The sequence below is a fragment of the Cucumis sativus genome, chromosome 1 (assembly GCF_000004075.3).
Source record: "Cucumis sativus cultivar 9930 chromosome 1, Cucumber_9930_V3, whole genome shotgun sequence".
Taxonomy (NCBI): Eukaryota; Viridiplantae; Streptophyta; class Magnoliopsida; order Cucurbitales; family Cucurbitaceae; genus Cucumis; species Cucumis sativus.
The window spans coordinates 10106084-10125860 of NC_026655.2; the positions used below are offsets into that span (position 1 = coordinate 10106084).

A 19777-nucleotide genomic window follows, 5' to 3' on the forward strand; every position below is an offset into this window, starting at 1 on the left:
AATTACAAGCTCCTAAATTAAATCAGTAATAAAATAATATTTAACTTGATATTAGACACATTAATAATCTTCAATTTAATTTTAGTTACACAGAAATTAAATGTATATTTCATTTTTTAACATTACCATATTATTAATAGAAAATCTAACCAATGTATTTCAATTTAAATTAGTCATTCTTTTTTACATATTTAAGCCAGTTTCTTTAACATAACAAACATTAAAAACACACTTAATAAGAATTTTGTTGTATTTGAATAATGGAAAGACATTTTTAAGAATGAAACTGCTAAAAACATTTATAAATATATGAAAAATATCACAATCATAAGAATAAGTAGCATACTATATTGTGGTTAATGGTAAATAGATTGTAATATTTTGTAAATATTATAATTCATTTCGTTAGATTCGAAAATAACTCAATATTTTAGTTTTAAACTTAATTATATTAAAAATAATCAAAATGGATGAAAAATATAAACTAAATCTAAAACCTAAACCGTGATCAAGACTTCTAAATCTACCCTGTGAATAAAAGGTCAAAATAAACAATGCCAATATTACTTTGTAATACCAAATTTGGAAGCCATAAGAGTTATTCTTGAGGAGGTAGTTTCTGGTGCAGCAAGGAAAGGCCTTCACACTTCTTCCTAAGCCGATACATTCGTTTTCGATGTGTTCGACCTTGATTGTGTTGTTCCCATTCATGTGCTCCTCTTAATACTTTATTTCCACAAGCCTGTACAAATCAAATACTTTCAGGAATATGTTTCACGCATTGGTGTTCATTTTTCCTTTGTATGGGTGCATGTGCATGCTGGAAAAGTATTTGTAATGTAATGCTTTCCATGTAGTTTCAATAGTATTTATGTACGAAAGAAGATAAATGATAATGTCTTCAATTATCCCATTCAATGGTTTTCTTTCTAATCATTCAGTATGCAGAGAATTCTTGAAGCAATGGTAATTAGTGTTCATGGCTTATTACTATTATTATTCTTATTTTGATATTTTCCATTTATATATTTTCAATGGGCTCTATTTATTCCCCCATGTAAAAGGTCATATGTAATCTAATTTATTCACAAGAATATTGTTCCTTCGCCTAGCTTTTTGCCATTTATTCTAGTTAAACAGGACTGACCCAAAAATTTTGACTAATGGGTGAACGTAAATTTATTACTATACCAACATTCTCCCTTATTTGTGAGAATTTAAAAATATGTTGAAGACCCAAAAATGAAAATCAAAACTAATTGATAAAGAAATAACATTACGAAGATTTGAACACATGAACACATGACTTTAAGTCACGTATTTTGATACTATGTTAAATTTACCATTAATCCAAAAGCTTAAGCTAAGCTATGAATGTAAATTTAACGTAGTAAGAACTATTTTGACGCTGAAACCTCAACTGTTTTCAAGTGCAAAACAAAAATAGTTAGAAACACGACCTAATGGAAATTACCTGGCATATATACTGTGTCCACAAGTCCTTCTTGATTAGCTCTGAACTGTGTGGTTTCATTGTCTCGGTCGCCGAACCATCTGTAAGAAAAGATCTAATTATCTGGACTGCTGGTTCAACGACGTGTGCAGTCCATGAATCCTCCACCTTGCCTAATGTTTGAAATAGCAGGCGTTCAAGATAATGGGTCAGGCAAGAGGAAGCTTATTAATTAAATAATGAGCTCAAGATTATCACAGAAATTATACATGTTATATATTCCGTGGAATCAACATAGTGGATCTTCCATCCAAACAAAGTTTCCAGTCTCTTTAGCTGCCTCCTCTGAAAACAATAAATACACTTTATAACAGAAAGTATAGAATAGAAACATACCTATATTACTTTAAATGTACTTCCACAGTAAAAAATTTACGCATATATAACTTAGTCTCTAAGCTTTTTTTTTAAGAGACCAAGGTCATTGATTAGTTGAGGAATGAAATGTAACAGGAAGATAAAAATAATTCTAGCAACTATTGTGTAAGACCCCTGGCTCAGGGTTGGGAGGATTATTAGTAAATATTACTACAGTTATTTTTTATTAGAAGGGGCATATTAGTAATTAGCTAGTAAGTTGGTTAAAGCTTTTAGTTATATATAGTGAGAGTGGATTGAAACGCTATGTTATATCGTAGTTTCTTCATTCATATTGCAATAGATGTTTATCTGTAGTGTTCTTTGTTTGTTCTGTGTTCTTGAGCACCTCTCATGGGTGGTATCCTAACATATTGTTCATGGAATATAAAATAGAACTTCAACTAGAGACTAAAGTAGAAAGACTAACATTATAACTATACGATGTCGGTTGTCAACCAACATCTATGAACATGTTATTAAAGTCAGTTATAAACTGACATTAAAGATGACAACAATGTATTGGAATTTGTCCTCGAACTTATAGTTTGTCGTTTAAAATTATATTTTATTCAATAAAGTGGTTATTAAGGACTTCTTAGTGAAAATAGAATATTATAATCTTGAATCCAATAAACTAAGGTCCCGAGGCTATCTAGTGTAAACTTGAACTTTATGTAAAGACATAAACGTGGATCAAGTTCAAGTATATAGCCCAAACGGTCTATAGTGTATGAATAAGGTTGGACGCCTTATTCTGGGGATACTATGGATGCGGCATGCTTTATAGTTAGTAAAAACGATGTGATCTTGAATCGTTCATGTAGAGACATGAAAGTGAGGACATCCTATGTAAAGAGTTTACATAAGACTAAAACCATAAAATAGTCACTTTTAAGTTATTACACTGTTGACTATATAAAACTGACTTAGATAACTTAATCTTAATCCTGAGCTAATTATGAACTTTTGTTCAAACGGAATTATCCTTAAATTTGCATACGTGAGAGCACCTTAACAGTGTCGACACAATAAGCCTCTCATTTTTGGGGTAAGACTGGTCAGATGGCTAAGGACATAGGGTGCAAGACAGAATTCACTCCAGATAGATTGTCTCTTAAAGACTGAATCCAAGTCTTGAACAAAGGGTTTCACCCTTTCATTACAAGGGATTCGGTTTATAAATTGGACCTTAAACCAATTATTAACAGTGGATCAGTAGAACTTAAGGAGCAAAATATAATCTTGAAGGTATAATGGTATTTTGACTCATTCGAGATTACGAAAAACTTGTGAATAATCAACTTACTTATCATGGTTATACTAGATGAACACAGATATATCTATAGTGAGGGGAGTGCAACTACGAGACTTTAGTGGAATCGTCACATTATTTAATACACGATAATGCACACAAAACCTCCAATTACCATCCTTTTTCTTCACCAGAAGCATAGGGCTAGAATATGGGCTTGTGTTTGGTCTTATGACTCCCGAGGCTAACATTTCATTTACCAATTTCTCCATCTCCTCTTTCTGTTGGTAGGAATATCTATACGTTCAAACATTGGTCCCCTTCTTCAAATGAATGTGTTGATCTATGTTTCTCTAATACCAATATGATAGAACACTAACTTACATTGTGTATTATTCAAAAGATCAACAGAAACAAGTACGAGAAATTGACAAAGTATCAATTCCTGAATCAAAGCAAGTAAGAAGGGTAAAGAAGAATAAGAAGAACACTACCCACCCCTCTGCCCTTCCTATCTTTCAAGGAATTGACAAATGATTCACACAATTCTCATACCTCACTCACAGACCCCGCTTTGCTATTTATACCTCCTCTCGCTCCTAACTAACTGTGGGTCTCAGTCTTGGCAGGCTGGCAGCAATACGGCATTACATGTGCACTCCCCTTATTCCCCCTCCTACTGTACTGCCACATGATAGGTGCTCTACCAGAAAACTCTCCATCTTTGCCACAAGGACCTCCGCTAAAAATTTTATGAAGACACACCTAAACTACTGGTTGAAGCACTGAATTTTTTTTAAATCTACTTTAAAAGATAGAAATAGAAGAGCAAAAAATAAGAAACAAACTGGTTATCCATTCCTTCTTGATCCATATTGATATTCGCATTTGGACAACATGTTCATTTCTACAACAAAATCACATCAGATAAAAGGAAGTTAATTGATACATACCTGACGACGAACCAGTCTTCTAGTATTCAACTTTACATTATCTACGGCTTCTTTTAGTAGCAAACTGGGTTGGCCATCACAAGGTGAAGTTAGGATTGACCTCATATTCTCTTTCAAAATCTCATTGCACTCCATTAAATTTTTTGGACTAAGCCCAGCACTTTCTTTTTTGCATCCACCTTCAGGTATATAACATCTAAAAAATTCTTCAAACTCCCGAACACCAATAGCTTGACACAATCCTCTAGTATAGTTTGCATTTGGATTGTAAATGTCATACACCTCATCAAGCAATCCAGCAGCCATCATGATGTCAACTCTAGAATCAACATGTTCGTCAAGTTGTGGAACAGAAGCATCAACACATATCAAGCAGCAATCATATTTGAAACTATCGGCTTGACCCCAATTCTGCCCTGCCACATGCAATGTTACACTATGTATTTGATATGAGAGTGGTAACATTCAAGGAATTAAGCAGCCAAGGTCAAATGAAGAATGAATAATCTGAAGAAAATAAACTCATTTTAGAAGTCCAAGCATCAAGGAAGAACTAAAACGAGGGCTCACACGCATTACCATAGTCAGATAGCTCAATGGAAAGAAGATTCATACCTCAGCAGCCTTTCCTTGAAAAAGTGTGCTGGGAAGAACACCAGTGCGGTAATACAAACTTAGGTATTGATTTATCTGTAACATAGTATCAATTGAAAAAAAATCAAAAGTTGGGTAGGATATTTAGTTCATTTATGCAAGATTAAGTAGTGGACCATATGACAATCCTGTTAGGGGTTTTTGTGTCATTTGTATGGAAGGGAGAAGGAATCATAGTTGCGTTTCAATGGCAGAAGTATGAGCAAGAAGTTGAATGATATTCGGCACTGAACCTTTGACAGGGAAAGGAACTGCTAACTCCCCATTTTATATATTAGTTTTAAACTTAATTGGGTAGGGCCTATCCCTCAATGCTGCCAAAATTTTTCTTCTTGGGATTAATCTTTGTGATGAGGAGTTCGTTTCTAAAGCTAGTGAGTTGGGCTTCAAGGTTGATAAATTACCTTTTGTCTAATTGGGTTTTCCACTTGCTGGGAAGGTCGCGGCTAAGGACGCCTAGGTTGCTCTTGAGGAGAAATTTTAAAAAAAAATTGATTAATGGTGTGGATTGGTTATTTCCAAAGGTGGTAGACTTACTCTTAAGTTTACCTTGTTACTTTTTCTCCTTATTGAAGTCTTTGAAGGGTTCTATTTCTCGTGTGGAAAAAGCTAATTCATGACTTTGTTTGGGGTGGTGGACTTGGTAAGCCAACCTCTCATCTTGTCAACTGGAAGTCAACCTCTCTCTATGAGATTTAAAGGCAGTTGAAAATCAGCTCTCTTAATCGGGAGAAATATGCTCTCTTGATGAAATGGCTTTGGAGGTTTTGTCATGAAGAAAACGCCTTCTGGAAGGAATGTGATTAGAGCTATCTACGGTGTGGAGGATCATGGGTGGAGTTCTATAAAGCCAAAAGACAAAAGCAGCTTCAGATTACGAAAATAGCATTTTAAAACAAAAGGAACAATTTGTTACCTTTGATGATTTTGTGGTGGCTGATGGGAGACGCATAAAGATTTGGGAGGATAGATAGTGTGCTGCCCAACCTCCTGCTTCCTTGTACCATGACATCTACCTCATTTCCTCAAAAAGAATGATGTGGTGACAGATTGGGTTGAGAAGGAGATTGTTTGATAGAGAAATTGGTAATTATAATGCTCTTGGTCAACTGCTAACTGATTGGGTGGTGAATAGAGGAAAGGACAGCTTATAGTGGAGGTTGGAAGCTTCGAGCTAGTTTTCTACCAAGTCTACTTTCCTCAAGTTAACCAAGGGGGCTACTAAAGTTAAACTACCTTCGGTCAATCTGTTAGACCTCCTATCATACACCTACAAACGCAAGGGTAAAAAGGTGATGGTTCAAGAAGGCAGCTCAGCCAATTGAATTAAATGAAAAGAATATTTGGGTGTGGGGCCCACCTGGGGAGAGAGGTATTTAAGGAATGTTTTTAGGGATTGGTGAGGTAGGTTTTATTTTTGTAAAAAGCTGCGGTGAGAGCTTTTAGGGAGAAAACCAGCTTCTCGAATTGCTGGGGTGTTGTTCTACTGTTTTCTTACTGTTGCCTTACTATATTTACCTTCTCTGTTTGAACTATCGTTGTGAACGGTTCTTGTTGGTTTATATCTATATACAAAGAACTAAAGAATATCATTTTTGTATCTGTATTGCGTTGAGTTTTTCTGAGTGCAGGGAAGTGTCTTAACAAAGTGGTATCAGAGTCGCAAACATCCTGGGAAGGACACGAGCAATGACACAAAAACAGTGGGAGGAGAGATTGGAAATGAGTGAAGGAAAGCAGTCGATCCAAACATAGAGAAGAATCGTGTGCCTCGAAGGGTTCTGGGCTTAAAAAGAAAGGAAAGGAGGGAGAGACGGACATGAACTCAGTTTTCACTGGAGGATCATCGGATTGAAGTAAATACAAGAAGTTAGAGATGCCTATCTTCACAGGTGATAATCCGGAATCATGGGTCCATAGGGCAGAGCATTATTTTGATATCAATGAGTTGGCTAACGAGGAGAAAGTGAAAGTAGCCGTGATCAGCTTTGGTCAAGACGAAGTAAACTGGTTCCGCTGGAGTAATAACCGGAAGACAGTTACGTCTTGGGAGGATCTCAAGAGAAGGATGTTCGAACACTTCAAGACTCTCGGTGGAGGAAGTTTGGGGGCTCGTCTCATTCGGATTAAACAAGATGGATCTTACCCCAATTATTTAAAGAAATTCTTGAACTATTCGGCGCCGTTACCAGAGATGGCGGAGAGCGTCCTCATCGATGCATTTGTCACAGGTTTGGAGACGAATCTACAAGCCGAAGTATTAAGTCGTCATCCAGTTACTTTGGAGGACTGTATGCGTGAAGCCCAAATGGTGAGTGATTGTGACTTGGCAATTAAGTTAGCCCTAAATGAATGTGGGAGTTATGGGCCAAGGCCATCTGAAGCCCAAACCCAGATGGAAAAGAAAAAAATGACGATAAATGCTGAAAAAAAAGAAGGAAAAAGCAGCGAATACGTAATGAAGCAAGTATCGATTCCGATTAAGGGAAATTATTCGAGAGGAGAACCGTCGGTGAAACGCCTATCGGATAGCAAATTCCGAGCAAGGCTTTGTTTTCGATGTAACGAAAAATATTCACCAGGACACCGGTGCCAGGGCAAAACGAATCGCGAGCTGATGTTTTTTATTGCGAATGAAGAAGAAGAATTGGAAGATGTCAACAGGAAGGAGGAAGCCGAACTGGAAATTGTTGAACTCGAAACCCTAGAAATCAAGGGGGGAACAGAAATAGCGCTTCGCACCATCTTGGGGTTTACATCAAAAGGTACAATGAAACTACGAGGGACGATGAAGGGAAGAGAAGTAATTGTCCTCATTGATAGTGGCGCAACACACAATTTCATCCGTGAAGGAGTGGTTAATGAGCTAAACTTACCAGTGGAGGAAAAAACAAAATTCGGAGTGACTATTGGCGACGGAACTGCACTGGAGGGAAAAGGGGTTTGCAAGAGAGTTGAGGTTAAGTTGCCGGAGTTAACAATTGTGGCAGATTTCTTAGCAATCAAATTGGGTACAATTGATGTGGTTTTGGGAATGCAGTGGCTCAGCACGACCGGATTCATGGGGGTTCATTGGCCGACGATGACAATGACGTTCATGGCAGGAACCACGCAGGTGATTTTAAAAGGGGATCCGTCCCTTACAAAAACTGAATGTTCCTTAAAGACGATCTCTAAGACGTGGGAAATGGAGGACCAGGGATTTTTGTTGGAATTCCAGAAAATTGAAATTGAAGAAAATAATGAGGACAGTGAAAGGGAGGAAGAGGGGGATGAAGCAAATTTACCTATGATTCGCAAGTTGTTGCATAGGTTAAGGGGCTGTTCGAGATGCCGAAAGAATTACCTCCAAAAAGGGCAGTAGATCATCGAATTCTGACTATCGACGGACAAAAACCCATCAATGTGCGCCCTTACAAGTATGGGTACATACAGAAAGAAGAGATAGAGAAACTGGTGACGGAAATGCTTCAAGCAGGAATTATCCGGCCAAGTCGAAGCCCATATTCCAGTCCGGTATTGCTAGTAAGGAAACGCGACGGTGGGTGGAGATTTTGCGTAGACTACCGTAAATTGAATCAGGTGACTGTCTTCGATAAATTCCCCATTCCCGTAATCGAAGAACTGCTAGATGAGTTACATGGTGCTGAAGTTTTTTCCAAGCTGGATTTGCGTTCGGGGTATCACCAAATTCGGATGAAGGAGGAGGATGTTGAAAAAACCGCGTTTCGCACTCACGAAGGGCATTATGAATTTCTAGTTATGCCTTTCGGGTTAACCAATGCGCTGGCCACTTTTCAGTCCCTAATGAACCAAATTTTCAGGCCCTTCCTAAGACGGTTTGTGTTGGTCTTCTTCGACGATATCCTAATCTATAGTACTGATATTACCGAACACGAGAAGCACTTGGGAATGGTGTTCAACGTAATGAAAGACAACCAGTTATTTGCCAATGAAAAGAAATGCGTAATAGGGCACTCACGAGTTAATTATTTGGGACACTGGATCTCTAAAAAAGGTGTAGAAGCGGACGGGGAAAAGGTGCAAGCAATGGTAAACTGGCCCCAACCCAAAGATGTTTCTGAATTAAGGGGATTCCTCGACCTCACGGGATATTATCGAAGATTTGTCAAAGGATATGGGAACATTGCTGCTCCCCTGACCAAATTGTTGCAAAAAAATGGGTTCAATTGGAACGAAGATGCCACATAAGCTTTCGAGTCCCTGAAACAAGCAATGATCTCGGTACCAGTCTTAGCACTCCCCGATTTTTCCTTACCATTTAACATTGAAACGGACGCCTCAGGCGTAGGACTGGGAGCAGTTTCATCACAGAATGGCCGACCAATAGCGTATTTCAGGCAGAAATTATCTCCGAGAGCACAAGCAAAATCTATTTACGAAAGGGAACTGATGGCAGTGGTAATGGCAATGCAAAAATGGCGTCATTATTTGTTAGGGAGGAAATTTACCGTACTGTCAGACCAGAAGGCACTAAAAATTTTTATTGAACAGAGGGAGGTCCAGCCCCAATTTCAGAGATGGTTGACTAAATTACTGGGTTATGATTTTGAAATTTTGTACCAACCCGGGCTGTTGAAAAAAGCAGCAGACGCACTATCCCGCATGAACCCTACTGTGGAATTAAATACTTTAATCTCTCTGGGGCTGCTAGATGTTGAGACGATGATGGAAGAAGTTAAAAGTGATGAGGAATTACAAGGAATAATTGAAGTCCTGAAGGAAAATCCAGAAGGGAAAGCAAACTATCAGTGGGTATCAGACAAATTGCTCTACAAGGGAAGGTTAGTCTTGTCGAAAACCTCTTCTCTTATTCCAGCCTTACTCCATACTTTCCACGATTCAGTGTTAGGGGGCCATTCGGGGTTTCTCAGAACATACAAGCGTATGAATGGAGAGATACATTGGGTGGGCATGAAAAATGACGTAAAGAAATATGTCGAACAGTGTGAAACATGCCAAAGAAATAAAACAGAAGCACTCTCCCCAGCTGGATTATTACAGCCCCTACCTTTACCCAACTTAATCCTCGAAGACTGGACGATGGACTTCATAGAAGGGTTGCCTAAGGCGGGAGGTTTCGATAGTATCATGGTGGTGGTTGACCGACTAAGTAAAATGGCTCACTTCATTACCTTGAAGCACCCATTTACGGCAAAGCAAGTTGCTGAAAAATTTATTGAAGAAATTATTAGCAAACATGGGATTCCAAACTCAATAGTAACAAACCGGGACAAAGTCTTCTTAAGCCACTTTTGGAAAGAATTATTTACAGCCATGGGAGCTTCACTGAAAAGAAGTACTGCATTTCACCCTCAAACGGAATCTTCTTAAGCCACTTTTGGAAAGAATTATTAGCAAACATGGGATGCCTCGAAACGTATCTACGCTGTTTCTGTAACGAACAGCCTATGAAGTGGCATAAATGCATTCCTTAGGCTGAATTGTGGTATAACACCACCTTTCACTCGTCGGCAAAAACAACCCCGTTTCAAATTGTGTATGGGCGCCCCCCACCTCCGCTGATTCTGTATGGGGATCGAAAGACCAATAATAACAGTGAAGAACAATTATTAAAAGAAAGGGATCTGGTTATTAGTGCATTAAAGGAGAATTTGTTGACAGCCCAGAATAGAATGAAGAAACAAGCAGATCTAAGGCGTCGGGAACTGAAATTCAAAGTGGGAGATGAGGTTTATTTGAAATTACGACCTTACAGACAGCGATCCTTAGCTAAAAAACGCTGCGAGAAGTTAGCTCCCAAGCTTTATGGGCCCTATCGTATAATGGAGGAAATTGGGGAAGTAGCGTATCGTTTGGACCTCCCACCTGACGCAATGATCCATAACGTGTTCCATATTTCACAGCTGAAACTTAAGTTGGGTAAAATACAACACATACAACACCTACCACCTGCATTGACTGAAGATTTTGAGCTGCAAGTGGAACCGGAAGCAGTGCTGGGAGTTCGCTGGAACAGCGAGATGGGAGCTAATGATTGGTTGGTGAAATGGAAGGGGTTACATGACAGTGAAGCGACTTGGGAATCTGTTTATGCGATGAACTAACAGTATCCTTCGTTTCACCTTGAGGACAAGGTGAGTTTTGAGCCCGACGGTATTGTTAGACCTCCTATCATACACACCTACAAACGCAAGGGTAAAAAGGTGATGGTTCAAGAAGGCAGCTCAGCCAATTGAATTAAATGAAAAGAATATTTGGGTGTAGGGCCCGCCTGGGGAGAGAGGTATTTAAGGAATGTTTTTAGGGATTGGTGAGGTAGGTTTTATTTTTGTAAAAAGCTGCGGTGAGAGCTTTTAGGGAGAAAACCAGCTTCTCGAATTGCTGGGGGTGTTGTTCTACTGTTTTCTTACTGTTGCCTTACTATATTTACCTTCTCTGTTTGAACTATCGTAGTGAACGATTCTTGTTGGTTTATATCTATATACAAAGAACTACAGAATATCATTTCTGTATCTGTATTGCGTTGAGTTTTTCTGAGTGCAGGGAAGTGTCTTAACACAATCCTATTTGGAAACCGAAAGTTCCTTCGGTCCCTCGCCTATAGAAGTCTCAACACCCAGGAAAAGCTCCAAAGAAAGTTTCCTGATCGGAATCTCTCCCCTTCCAGATGTCCGCTTTGCCAGAAGGAGGCTGAGACTTTAGATCACCTTTTTTTACACTGCAAGTTCACATCCAAAGGGTGGAATAGGATTTTTGAGACTTTTGGGTTGGATGGGATCTCCGATTGCAGGTTAATGGCTGGATGATGGTGGGTTTGTATGGGGGCAACTTTAGTGGAGAAGGAAAATTTTTATGGTGTTGTGCGACCCACACTCTCTTGTGCATCTTTGGAATGAAAGAAATAGTAGGGTGTCTGACGATAAGTTTAGCTCTTTTGATTCTTTTTAGGGTTTTGTGCAGCATACAGCTTCTTGGTGGTGTACAAACTACACTAAGTTATTTTGTCATTACAGCCTTCTCATGATTATTAACCGAAAGGCGCTTATTAATTAGGATTGTGTGTGTGTGTGTGTGTGTGTGTGTGTGTGGGGGGGGGGGGGGGGGGGGGGGGGGGGGGGCGTCCTCAACCCCTCGCCTTTAAGTTGTTCTCTTCTTGTTGATATATATATATATATATATCTTTCTCTGTTTCTTATCAAAAAAAAAAAGATTACACATAAAATAAACTGGCAGCCTTACTTTTCTGTGGTTATTAGGGTGGATTCTGTTAGCCGAAACTGGATCAATCTCTTTAAGATGGTTATGGTCATACTTCAAACCATCTCTGCACTCATCCAAATCAACACCCAGCCCTTCATCTCCTGGAAAAACATGAATAAAAAAATTATTTTAAACACCAGATCCATACAAATACTACTAATAAACATAAACCTGTAGAATTAGAAATTACCAGGATAAATGGAACAACCTCCACCAACATTTTCTGCAGAATCATCCAGAAGAAACGGACTAACAAGAGCCTGCATGAGAAATAGAACATGGTAACTTGATGTACTAAAATAATATATAAATATAAGGAAAATCCACAGAAAAGAATGATTAGAAGTTAAGCATGAAGTCTCAAATCTCCCAAACGAAGATAAACAGCTTCTAAGAGCAGTCATAACATGATTTGTATCATATGATCCAAATCGAAACAAAGGGCAAACAAGTTAAATCGCATGTATCAGATGATTCAAGATATTGAATCATGTGACTCGTTCTTGAATCGGTAAAAGATAAAATATCATTCTCAAGTTGCTGGGACAAGAGAAGAAAACCCTGGGGAGTGGTTAGCATCAAAATAGTGTGGGTAAAAAATCACGAAACAAGTGTGATGGAAGTCGAATGTAGTAAGTAATTTCTATTATTATTGATGATACTATAGGAATGAATTCCTTGTTACAATATCAAATAATCCTCTCCTGCTATCCTCTCTTTCAAGGAAGAACAGAAAGATCTCTCCAAACTCAAAACATAACTAACTTTCCCGCCCTCTTACTAATTTTTATTTATACTAACTACTAACCCTTCCCCTTGCCAATTCTCACGTGTCATTCACATGCACGTGTTACTTCTTTTTCTCTCTCCTGCTACCCATTCTGTTCTTGTCAGCAATAGAAGAAAATAAAATATGAAGGTTTAAGGATAACTGATGAAGAGTGTGGAAGAAGAAAGAAGAGGGAGGGTTGCAATAATATTTTTTTAAAAGGAAACAAAATTTACTGATAAAATTTGCGGCATGAGCTCAGATGGTAGATACAGAGAGACTCAATAGATACAATCAAAAAATAGACAATACACCTGGAGATTCAGTGAATACCGAAAAGAGGCCAACCAACATGATATCAAAACATAAATTACTAGAAAATAGTGGTATTGGTTAGAGGTTATAAACACATTCCAATTGAGGCAAATGTCTTGGATCAAGAAGTCTCCAAATAATTTAGATAAGGAGCACCATGAGAAGCAAGTAGGCGAGGCTGAGGCAAAATGATTTGACTGTTCATAAAATTTATGATGAAAAAACTCTTTGTTTTCGTTTGAACCAGAATTCTGAGAGAAAGGCTTTAACCGCATTAGACCATAGCGTTTGTGCTTTAGGAGGTAAGTGTGGACCGGTGAGTACTTGAAGCACAAGGAAGGGTTGCAACAGTGTTTCCCAATTTCCATTGAAGAAGAAAGAGAGTCACAGGGAAAATGAAAAGACTATTGATTTGAGACACAATTTGAATCAAAGGGCAAACAGTTTCTTCCAGAAATCAATACATCTCAAATCAAATTAATCAATAGTCTTTTTATTTCCCTTGTAACTCTCTTTCCCCCTCGATAGAAATTCAGAAACAGGACAGCAGCCATTCCTCTTATTTCTTCTTCCACACTCCTCATCAGTTCATCTCTGAAGCTTCATTTTCAATTTTCTTCTAGGTTCTAATAGACGACAAGGACAGTTTTTCCATGATTTTTTTATCCAAACTACGTTGACAACAACCACTACCAGTCCACAAGGTTTTCTTCAACAGCATCATAGCAACTAAAAAATGTTTTGATTCAAGAATAAGTGGCACGATTTAGTATCTCAAATCACGATACACATAACTTCTGATTCAAGACCACAATTTAAATGGTTTGCCCTTTGATTCAAATTGTATAATACATATCATGTATCATATGTTTTTAACAACATTGATTACACCTTGCATTTTTACTTCTCCGGTCAAATGATCAAATTTCAAGTACAATGCCAAAAACTAGGTCAAAAGAAGATCCCCAAAGACATGTTCTAAAATTTCAAAAATCGGCTTTATGATGTCCAAAAATTTCCTTCAACTACATGACAACAGTCTTGAACGTGAACAATTACAAGATTTTGAACAATAAAATCCTTGCAGCTTTAAGCACTCAAACTATCGCATTCATCATTAGATGACTGACATTTTCTTACCTGTATATAATAATTTGTTCCACCCACTATCATTGGCAAGCATCCACGAGAAATTATGCCATCAATAACCTGCAAAATTAAAATGCAGAATCAAGACAAAACTACATAAATAACATTAATCAGAAGGGAAAAAATCAGCCCACACTTCATATAAACGATAAGATTAATATGCTACAAACAGCACAGGACTGTTGAGTTACTAACCAAAAAGGTAGTCTATCCATTGGTCCTCTTCAAGTATTTTATAACACTCTAATGTTAGCTATTAAATTCTGAGTAGACAATTATTAAGTTACTAACCACCTTCTCTTCCTACAACTCGAGTAAGAAACCAACATTCCCAAATGAATCTAACTATTAAATTGCCCTGGTTCTTCTCCTTTCCCTGTATTCCACAAGTATTGTGTAGGACCAAGGAGAACCCTAGCCTCCTATACGTTTGAATGAGACCAGCAACTTCAGTATGATAACAGGATTACTTGAGAAATTTAACTTCTTGATCTTAATTGAGGAAACTATTGACCATGTTCAGAACTAGAAGAAGAAACTGAAGCTTTGTAAAAGCTCATCGACTCATATCATTGAAGAATAGCAATAGAAAACTACAATAGAATAGGACAAGTACATTTTCCGACCACGCTAGTTTCCATTTGCAACGAAATAAAAATTGCCACACATCAATTTTCAACTCTTTCAACTTAAATCTCAGAGAATACGCAATGAGCCCTAGAAGCAAAAACCCTTTGGCGCGATACAATGTTATAGCTAACTTACATGAACAGCAGAATTTCGGAAGTCTTTAGCCGTGAATTCAACGTCTGGACTCACCGTACCTAAAAGATGATGCGGTACTCCTAGAAAACGAAACCCATTAAGAAACTCAAATCAGAAATCAAGAGCAACCAAGGGAAGCACGGGTTCACCAATAATTGGAGAGAATAGCATACAAATGGAAGTAACTAACTGACCATTTTGATCTTCGGGGGGAACTTTGTTTGTGAGAACGTCTAAACCTCGATAAACCTGCATAGAGTCGGCGTTGATGATCTCGACGGGGAAGTAAGAAGCCAAATCAATAGCGAGACGTGACTTCCCAGAACCAGTCGGCCCCATAATCACGACCACCTTCGGTTTTTCTCCTCCCATATTCAAATTTGCAGACACCGTTCGAGTGCCTCCGTTTACGATGGCCATCTCTTCACCGGTGAGTCAATTTTAGACCATTTGTACCATTCAAGGGATCTCTTTGAGAAATTTGGACGGATGCCCTCCCACTTTCAAATTCAAATGACTAATAGTCTTATGTTATGTGATCTTATGCTATGTCAGCCACTGAGAATTTACCAAATTGACTTCATCCACAAGCGAGGTCAATTCGCTAACAATTTCTTTTCGGTTCTTTCTCTCGTGTATGTATAAAGATTTAGACAAAATTATCTTCAGCTTCAAGATCCTAAGTTTTTCAAAGAACTCACGTAGAGTTCTTCGGAATTCTCTCAATTTTCTGCTAAAAAATCTTTGTCCAACTCGCCGAAGAAGCGCGGGTTTGTTCCCGTCGGTCTGATATTTGAATATGGACTTCTCTCCTAATCTTCATCAAGAAATGATGAGGATTTTTTTTCTTTTTTTTTCTTTGTGAGGTTTTTTGAAAACCTTATTTGGTGGGTTTTGAGTTTTGTGAGGGAAAATAGTCGGAGACTAGTAGAAGAAATGGGAGACTAGTAGAAGAAATGCATTAATATTATGAACATAATCTTAGGCCTCTTGGCCACATAGTACATTTTACAACTTAATACATGAAAATTATAAAATGGTATACAAAGAAATTAGTCAAGCTTCAGAGTATGATTTCTCACTCTTCGGATCTAATTTTTGTTTGTTTTATGAGAGGGAAATAGTGGGGGAAGAACTCTCTTATTCTTTTGTTCTAAGCTATCACTTATAACTTAAAACAGAAAGAATGGAAGATAGAGTGAGCTTGCTCTCTCCAATTTTGCACACCTTGCTCTGAAGTAAATGCCTTTATTTATAGGTGGGGAGTAATGTTGACAGAACATTCCACACTTTATTAATGCTTCTGACAAAGCTACATCAACGTCGCACAAACGTCTTTTTGTCCTTTTCTGACATTTGCAACAACCAAATTTGTCTACTAGTACTTTAGATCACCTAGCTCATTGCGATCGTCTCCTAGTTGGTTGTGTGTCTCATTCTCTAATGTTTGGTTGTCATGCATTATATGAGACTCATTTCTAATTTGAGTAAAATCTGGATAAGTGTTTTAACATTTGCGTTTTGGTTAAGAAGTTGGAGTTTGAACCAATTCACGAAAAGGATTAAGTGATAAAATTTTATATGGTTAAGTAGAAGTTTTTGTGATTTAAAACTTAGTTCATGAGGAAGTTTTGAGAAAAGAAGGACTTGTAGTAGGATCTATATGTCTAAACGCTCACAAGAGAAAGAGTCTTCACGAGAAAGTTAGGTAGTCTGCGAGAAGAGTTATGCGTTAAAACTTTCGAAAGTTATGTTAAGCGGTTAAAACTATTCGCATCATGGAGTTAGGCGAGAAGATGTAAATTATGATTTAACAGGGATAACATGTAAGATTATGAATTCAAGCATGACTAAGATAAATATTAATTTTAGAAGTGTAAAATTTTAAGTAGGAGCTAGCAATTGGACAATGATTTAAGGATGACTAATTCAACTTAAAGAATAGTATAAATAAAGGATTTAGGTCACTAAGTAAGGAAGATTTTTCTGAAAATTTTGAAGTGTTGAAGTGTTGCCATTTTGTTTCTGCGAGAAGGCTACGCGATAAAGAAGAAGAAGAGATTTATGGTTCTAAGGCTAAGTATAGTGAGTGATCTTTTCTTAAAAGTATTTATATGATTTCAAACATGTTTCATAATGTTTAAAGTTTGATTTGATGACTATGATATTGATTAAGAAATGGTTTTCAAACCATTAGTTGCTTCCTTGAATAAGCTAATTGTTATGTGCATATAAGGTTAAATGCAGCCATGTAGAAAAGGCATGCATGGTGAGTGAAGTCGGCCAATGTAAAAAAGGATTGCATTGTGTTAGACGACCTAAGCAACAAGGAAAATATGTATGTTCTCATATGCTATTGATATAGTAGTCTAAACGTGAGGTAATGAGATCAAGCGTAGAGAACAATTTGAGATCCTTGGCGAAGGGAATAATTGTGACTAATGGGTGTTTATGCTAAATGCATTTTGATGTGATTTGCAAGTTGATTTGATTCTATTGTAAAAATGATTATATGCATTTTGATATGTTTTGAGAAATTATGTGTTTATTGATAAACTTATTTGTGTTAAAATGTATGTTTTGGGGAAAATGATTTATGGAAAGATATTGCGAAAACCTCACAAAGTCTTTTAGCCTTATGTTTTAAAATTTCATTTTCCAAGATCAGACATTTATGTCAAGTAGAGAAGAAGGTTGAAGGACGCGGCTTGCAGCGAGTTAGACAAAACTATGAGGCGTTGTATGAAACGCATGTTGTTAATAAAGCCTATAGCGATATTTTAGATTCAAAATAATTAAGTATATAACAATATTTTAAAAAATTTGCAAATATAGCAAAATTTGTCCAATTCTATCAATGATAAAAGTCTATCACCAAATATGGTCTATCATTGATACATCATATGAGTCGATCAACGATAGTTTTGGTATATTTGTAATTTTTTTAAAATCTTGTTATATCCTTAATTATTATTGCTCAAATGACCATCAATTACAATTACAAAAAAAAGTAATATATTTGTTTTCGATTTCTTGATGGGTTTAGAATTTTATTGATGGGTTTAGGGTTTCTTGATGGAGAAAGACAAAAAAAAAAAAAAAAAAGAATGCCCGTTAAGAAGCTTTTTTTTTTTTTTTTAATTTTAATTATGGGTTTAAGATAAGACCTTGGGCAAGACCCGTAAAAAATGAAATCTTAATGGGCATTGCTCCTTAAGAAAAAACTATTTCCTTGCACAAAATTTGGACCTTTGTTAACAGGTTTAGAAAACACGATATTTATCAATAATATTTTTAAAGCTACTTTTTTTTCCAATTATTACTGTCTATACATCAATAAGACAATATTACTTTTTAGAAAAAGTTAACTGATATAATTATAATTAGATTAAAATAAGTTACTTTATCAAAATTAAATTAGTTATTGTGTTCAACTTTAATGAGTTGAATTGAAAGTTTGTAATTTAAGATTGGTAGAAGTTGTAAAACATGAATTTAACTCAACCGACACCTGTATATATCTGTAGATAAGAGGTCTCAAGTTCATATGAGGAAATCAAGAGCGTAAAGATGTCAATTAGCACAAACCTAAGGTAGGTGTGAGAAAATAAAAGAAAATCTATTCTTTTTTTTTCATAAAATAGAAAAAAAGAATAAGTCATTTATTACATATTTTGGCCATCAAGAAAACGATTTTTTTATGGATTTTTCAATTTCCTTAATGGGTAAAAAACATCAAAGTCACCTTTTTTTAATGGTCAATACGTTTTTTTTATGGTTGGGCTTTCTTGATGTATGTCTACTTGATACTTGATTGGCAAAGACTATCAAGGTAGACATTTTTTAATGTGTTTTGCATATCAAAGAAGGTCAAATTTGTACTGGTGAGGGCAGATTTATTAAGGAGTCGGAGTATGTGCCCCCTTACATTCTTGATTTTTGTATTTTAATATTAATTTTGAAGTGTTAAATTACAATATATATTAAATAATCTTTACTAAATTCTGGTTCCGGTATAGTGGTTGTGCCCCTCCTACAAAACCATAAGATTCTAGGTTGATCCAAACTTCCACTCTCTTAGCAATATTCTATGAAAATGTATTATTCTTTTTTTCTTTTTTTTTTTTTTTTTGTTTTTAATGCAATTTTTAAATTCACATATTTACATTACAAAAAATCATGTGAAAATTATCAGTTTTTCTTTATTGCTACAAATGTAATAAATGTTATTGGAGCATTAGTGAAACATCGAGATATTTTTTTTACATTTTTAATGTGTTTATTATAGAGTGTTTGATGTCACTTTGTATAAGATTTATGGTTCTGCCACTGTCAATGATAGAAACGGTCTATAAATGCCATTAATAGAAGGATATTAGTGTCTATCAATGTGTATTATTGATAGAATCTGAAAATTTTACTATATGTTTTAAATATTTTGTCAAATTTATTATTTTTGACAATTTCCCAAATTTCTATTCCTGATTTTAAATTTTCCAAACATTTCTTCCCTACAAAAAGTAAACAACATGACTAAATGAAGTTTAAATACGTTTAAGATGGTGACTTATTACGATTAGTCTATCAATAAAATTTTGTTTTAACTGAACCATTTTTTTTTTATTAGAAAGGTGGCCAAAATCCTTATATTCATTTTGGTGTTTTGTTAACAACTGATATATGAAAACAAAAACAAAAAAATCAAAATTAAAAACAAAAACAAAAAGATTAAAAATTAAAAAGAATGGTGAGTGTTGGATGCAATGGGTAGCATCCAAGAGAGTGGAGATATTTTTGCTCAA

At 36.3% G+C, this 19777-nt stretch overlaps 1 protein-coding gene across 1 annotated transcript; it reads right to left on the reverse strand.

The window, feature by feature from the left end:
• Positions 1–334: 334 nt before the first annotated feature.
• LOC101202758 (tRNA dimethylallyltransferase 2) lies at positions 335–16151 on the reverse strand. Its single transcript, XM_004139425.3, has 10 exons — positions 15170–16151; positions 14976–15055; positions 14202–14270; positions 12168–12237; positions 11957–12078; positions 4694–4768; positions 4079–4489; positions 1723–1798; positions 1475–1626; positions 335–742 (listed from the first exon to the last, which is right to left on the reverse strand). The coding sequence occupies exons 1-10, from the start codon at positions 15393–15395 to the stop codon at positions 599–601; spliced, it is 1425 nt and encodes a 474-aa protein (XP_004139473.1). The 5' UTR covers positions 15396–16151; the 3' UTR covers positions 335–598.
• Positions 16152–19777: the final 3626 nt, after the last annotated feature.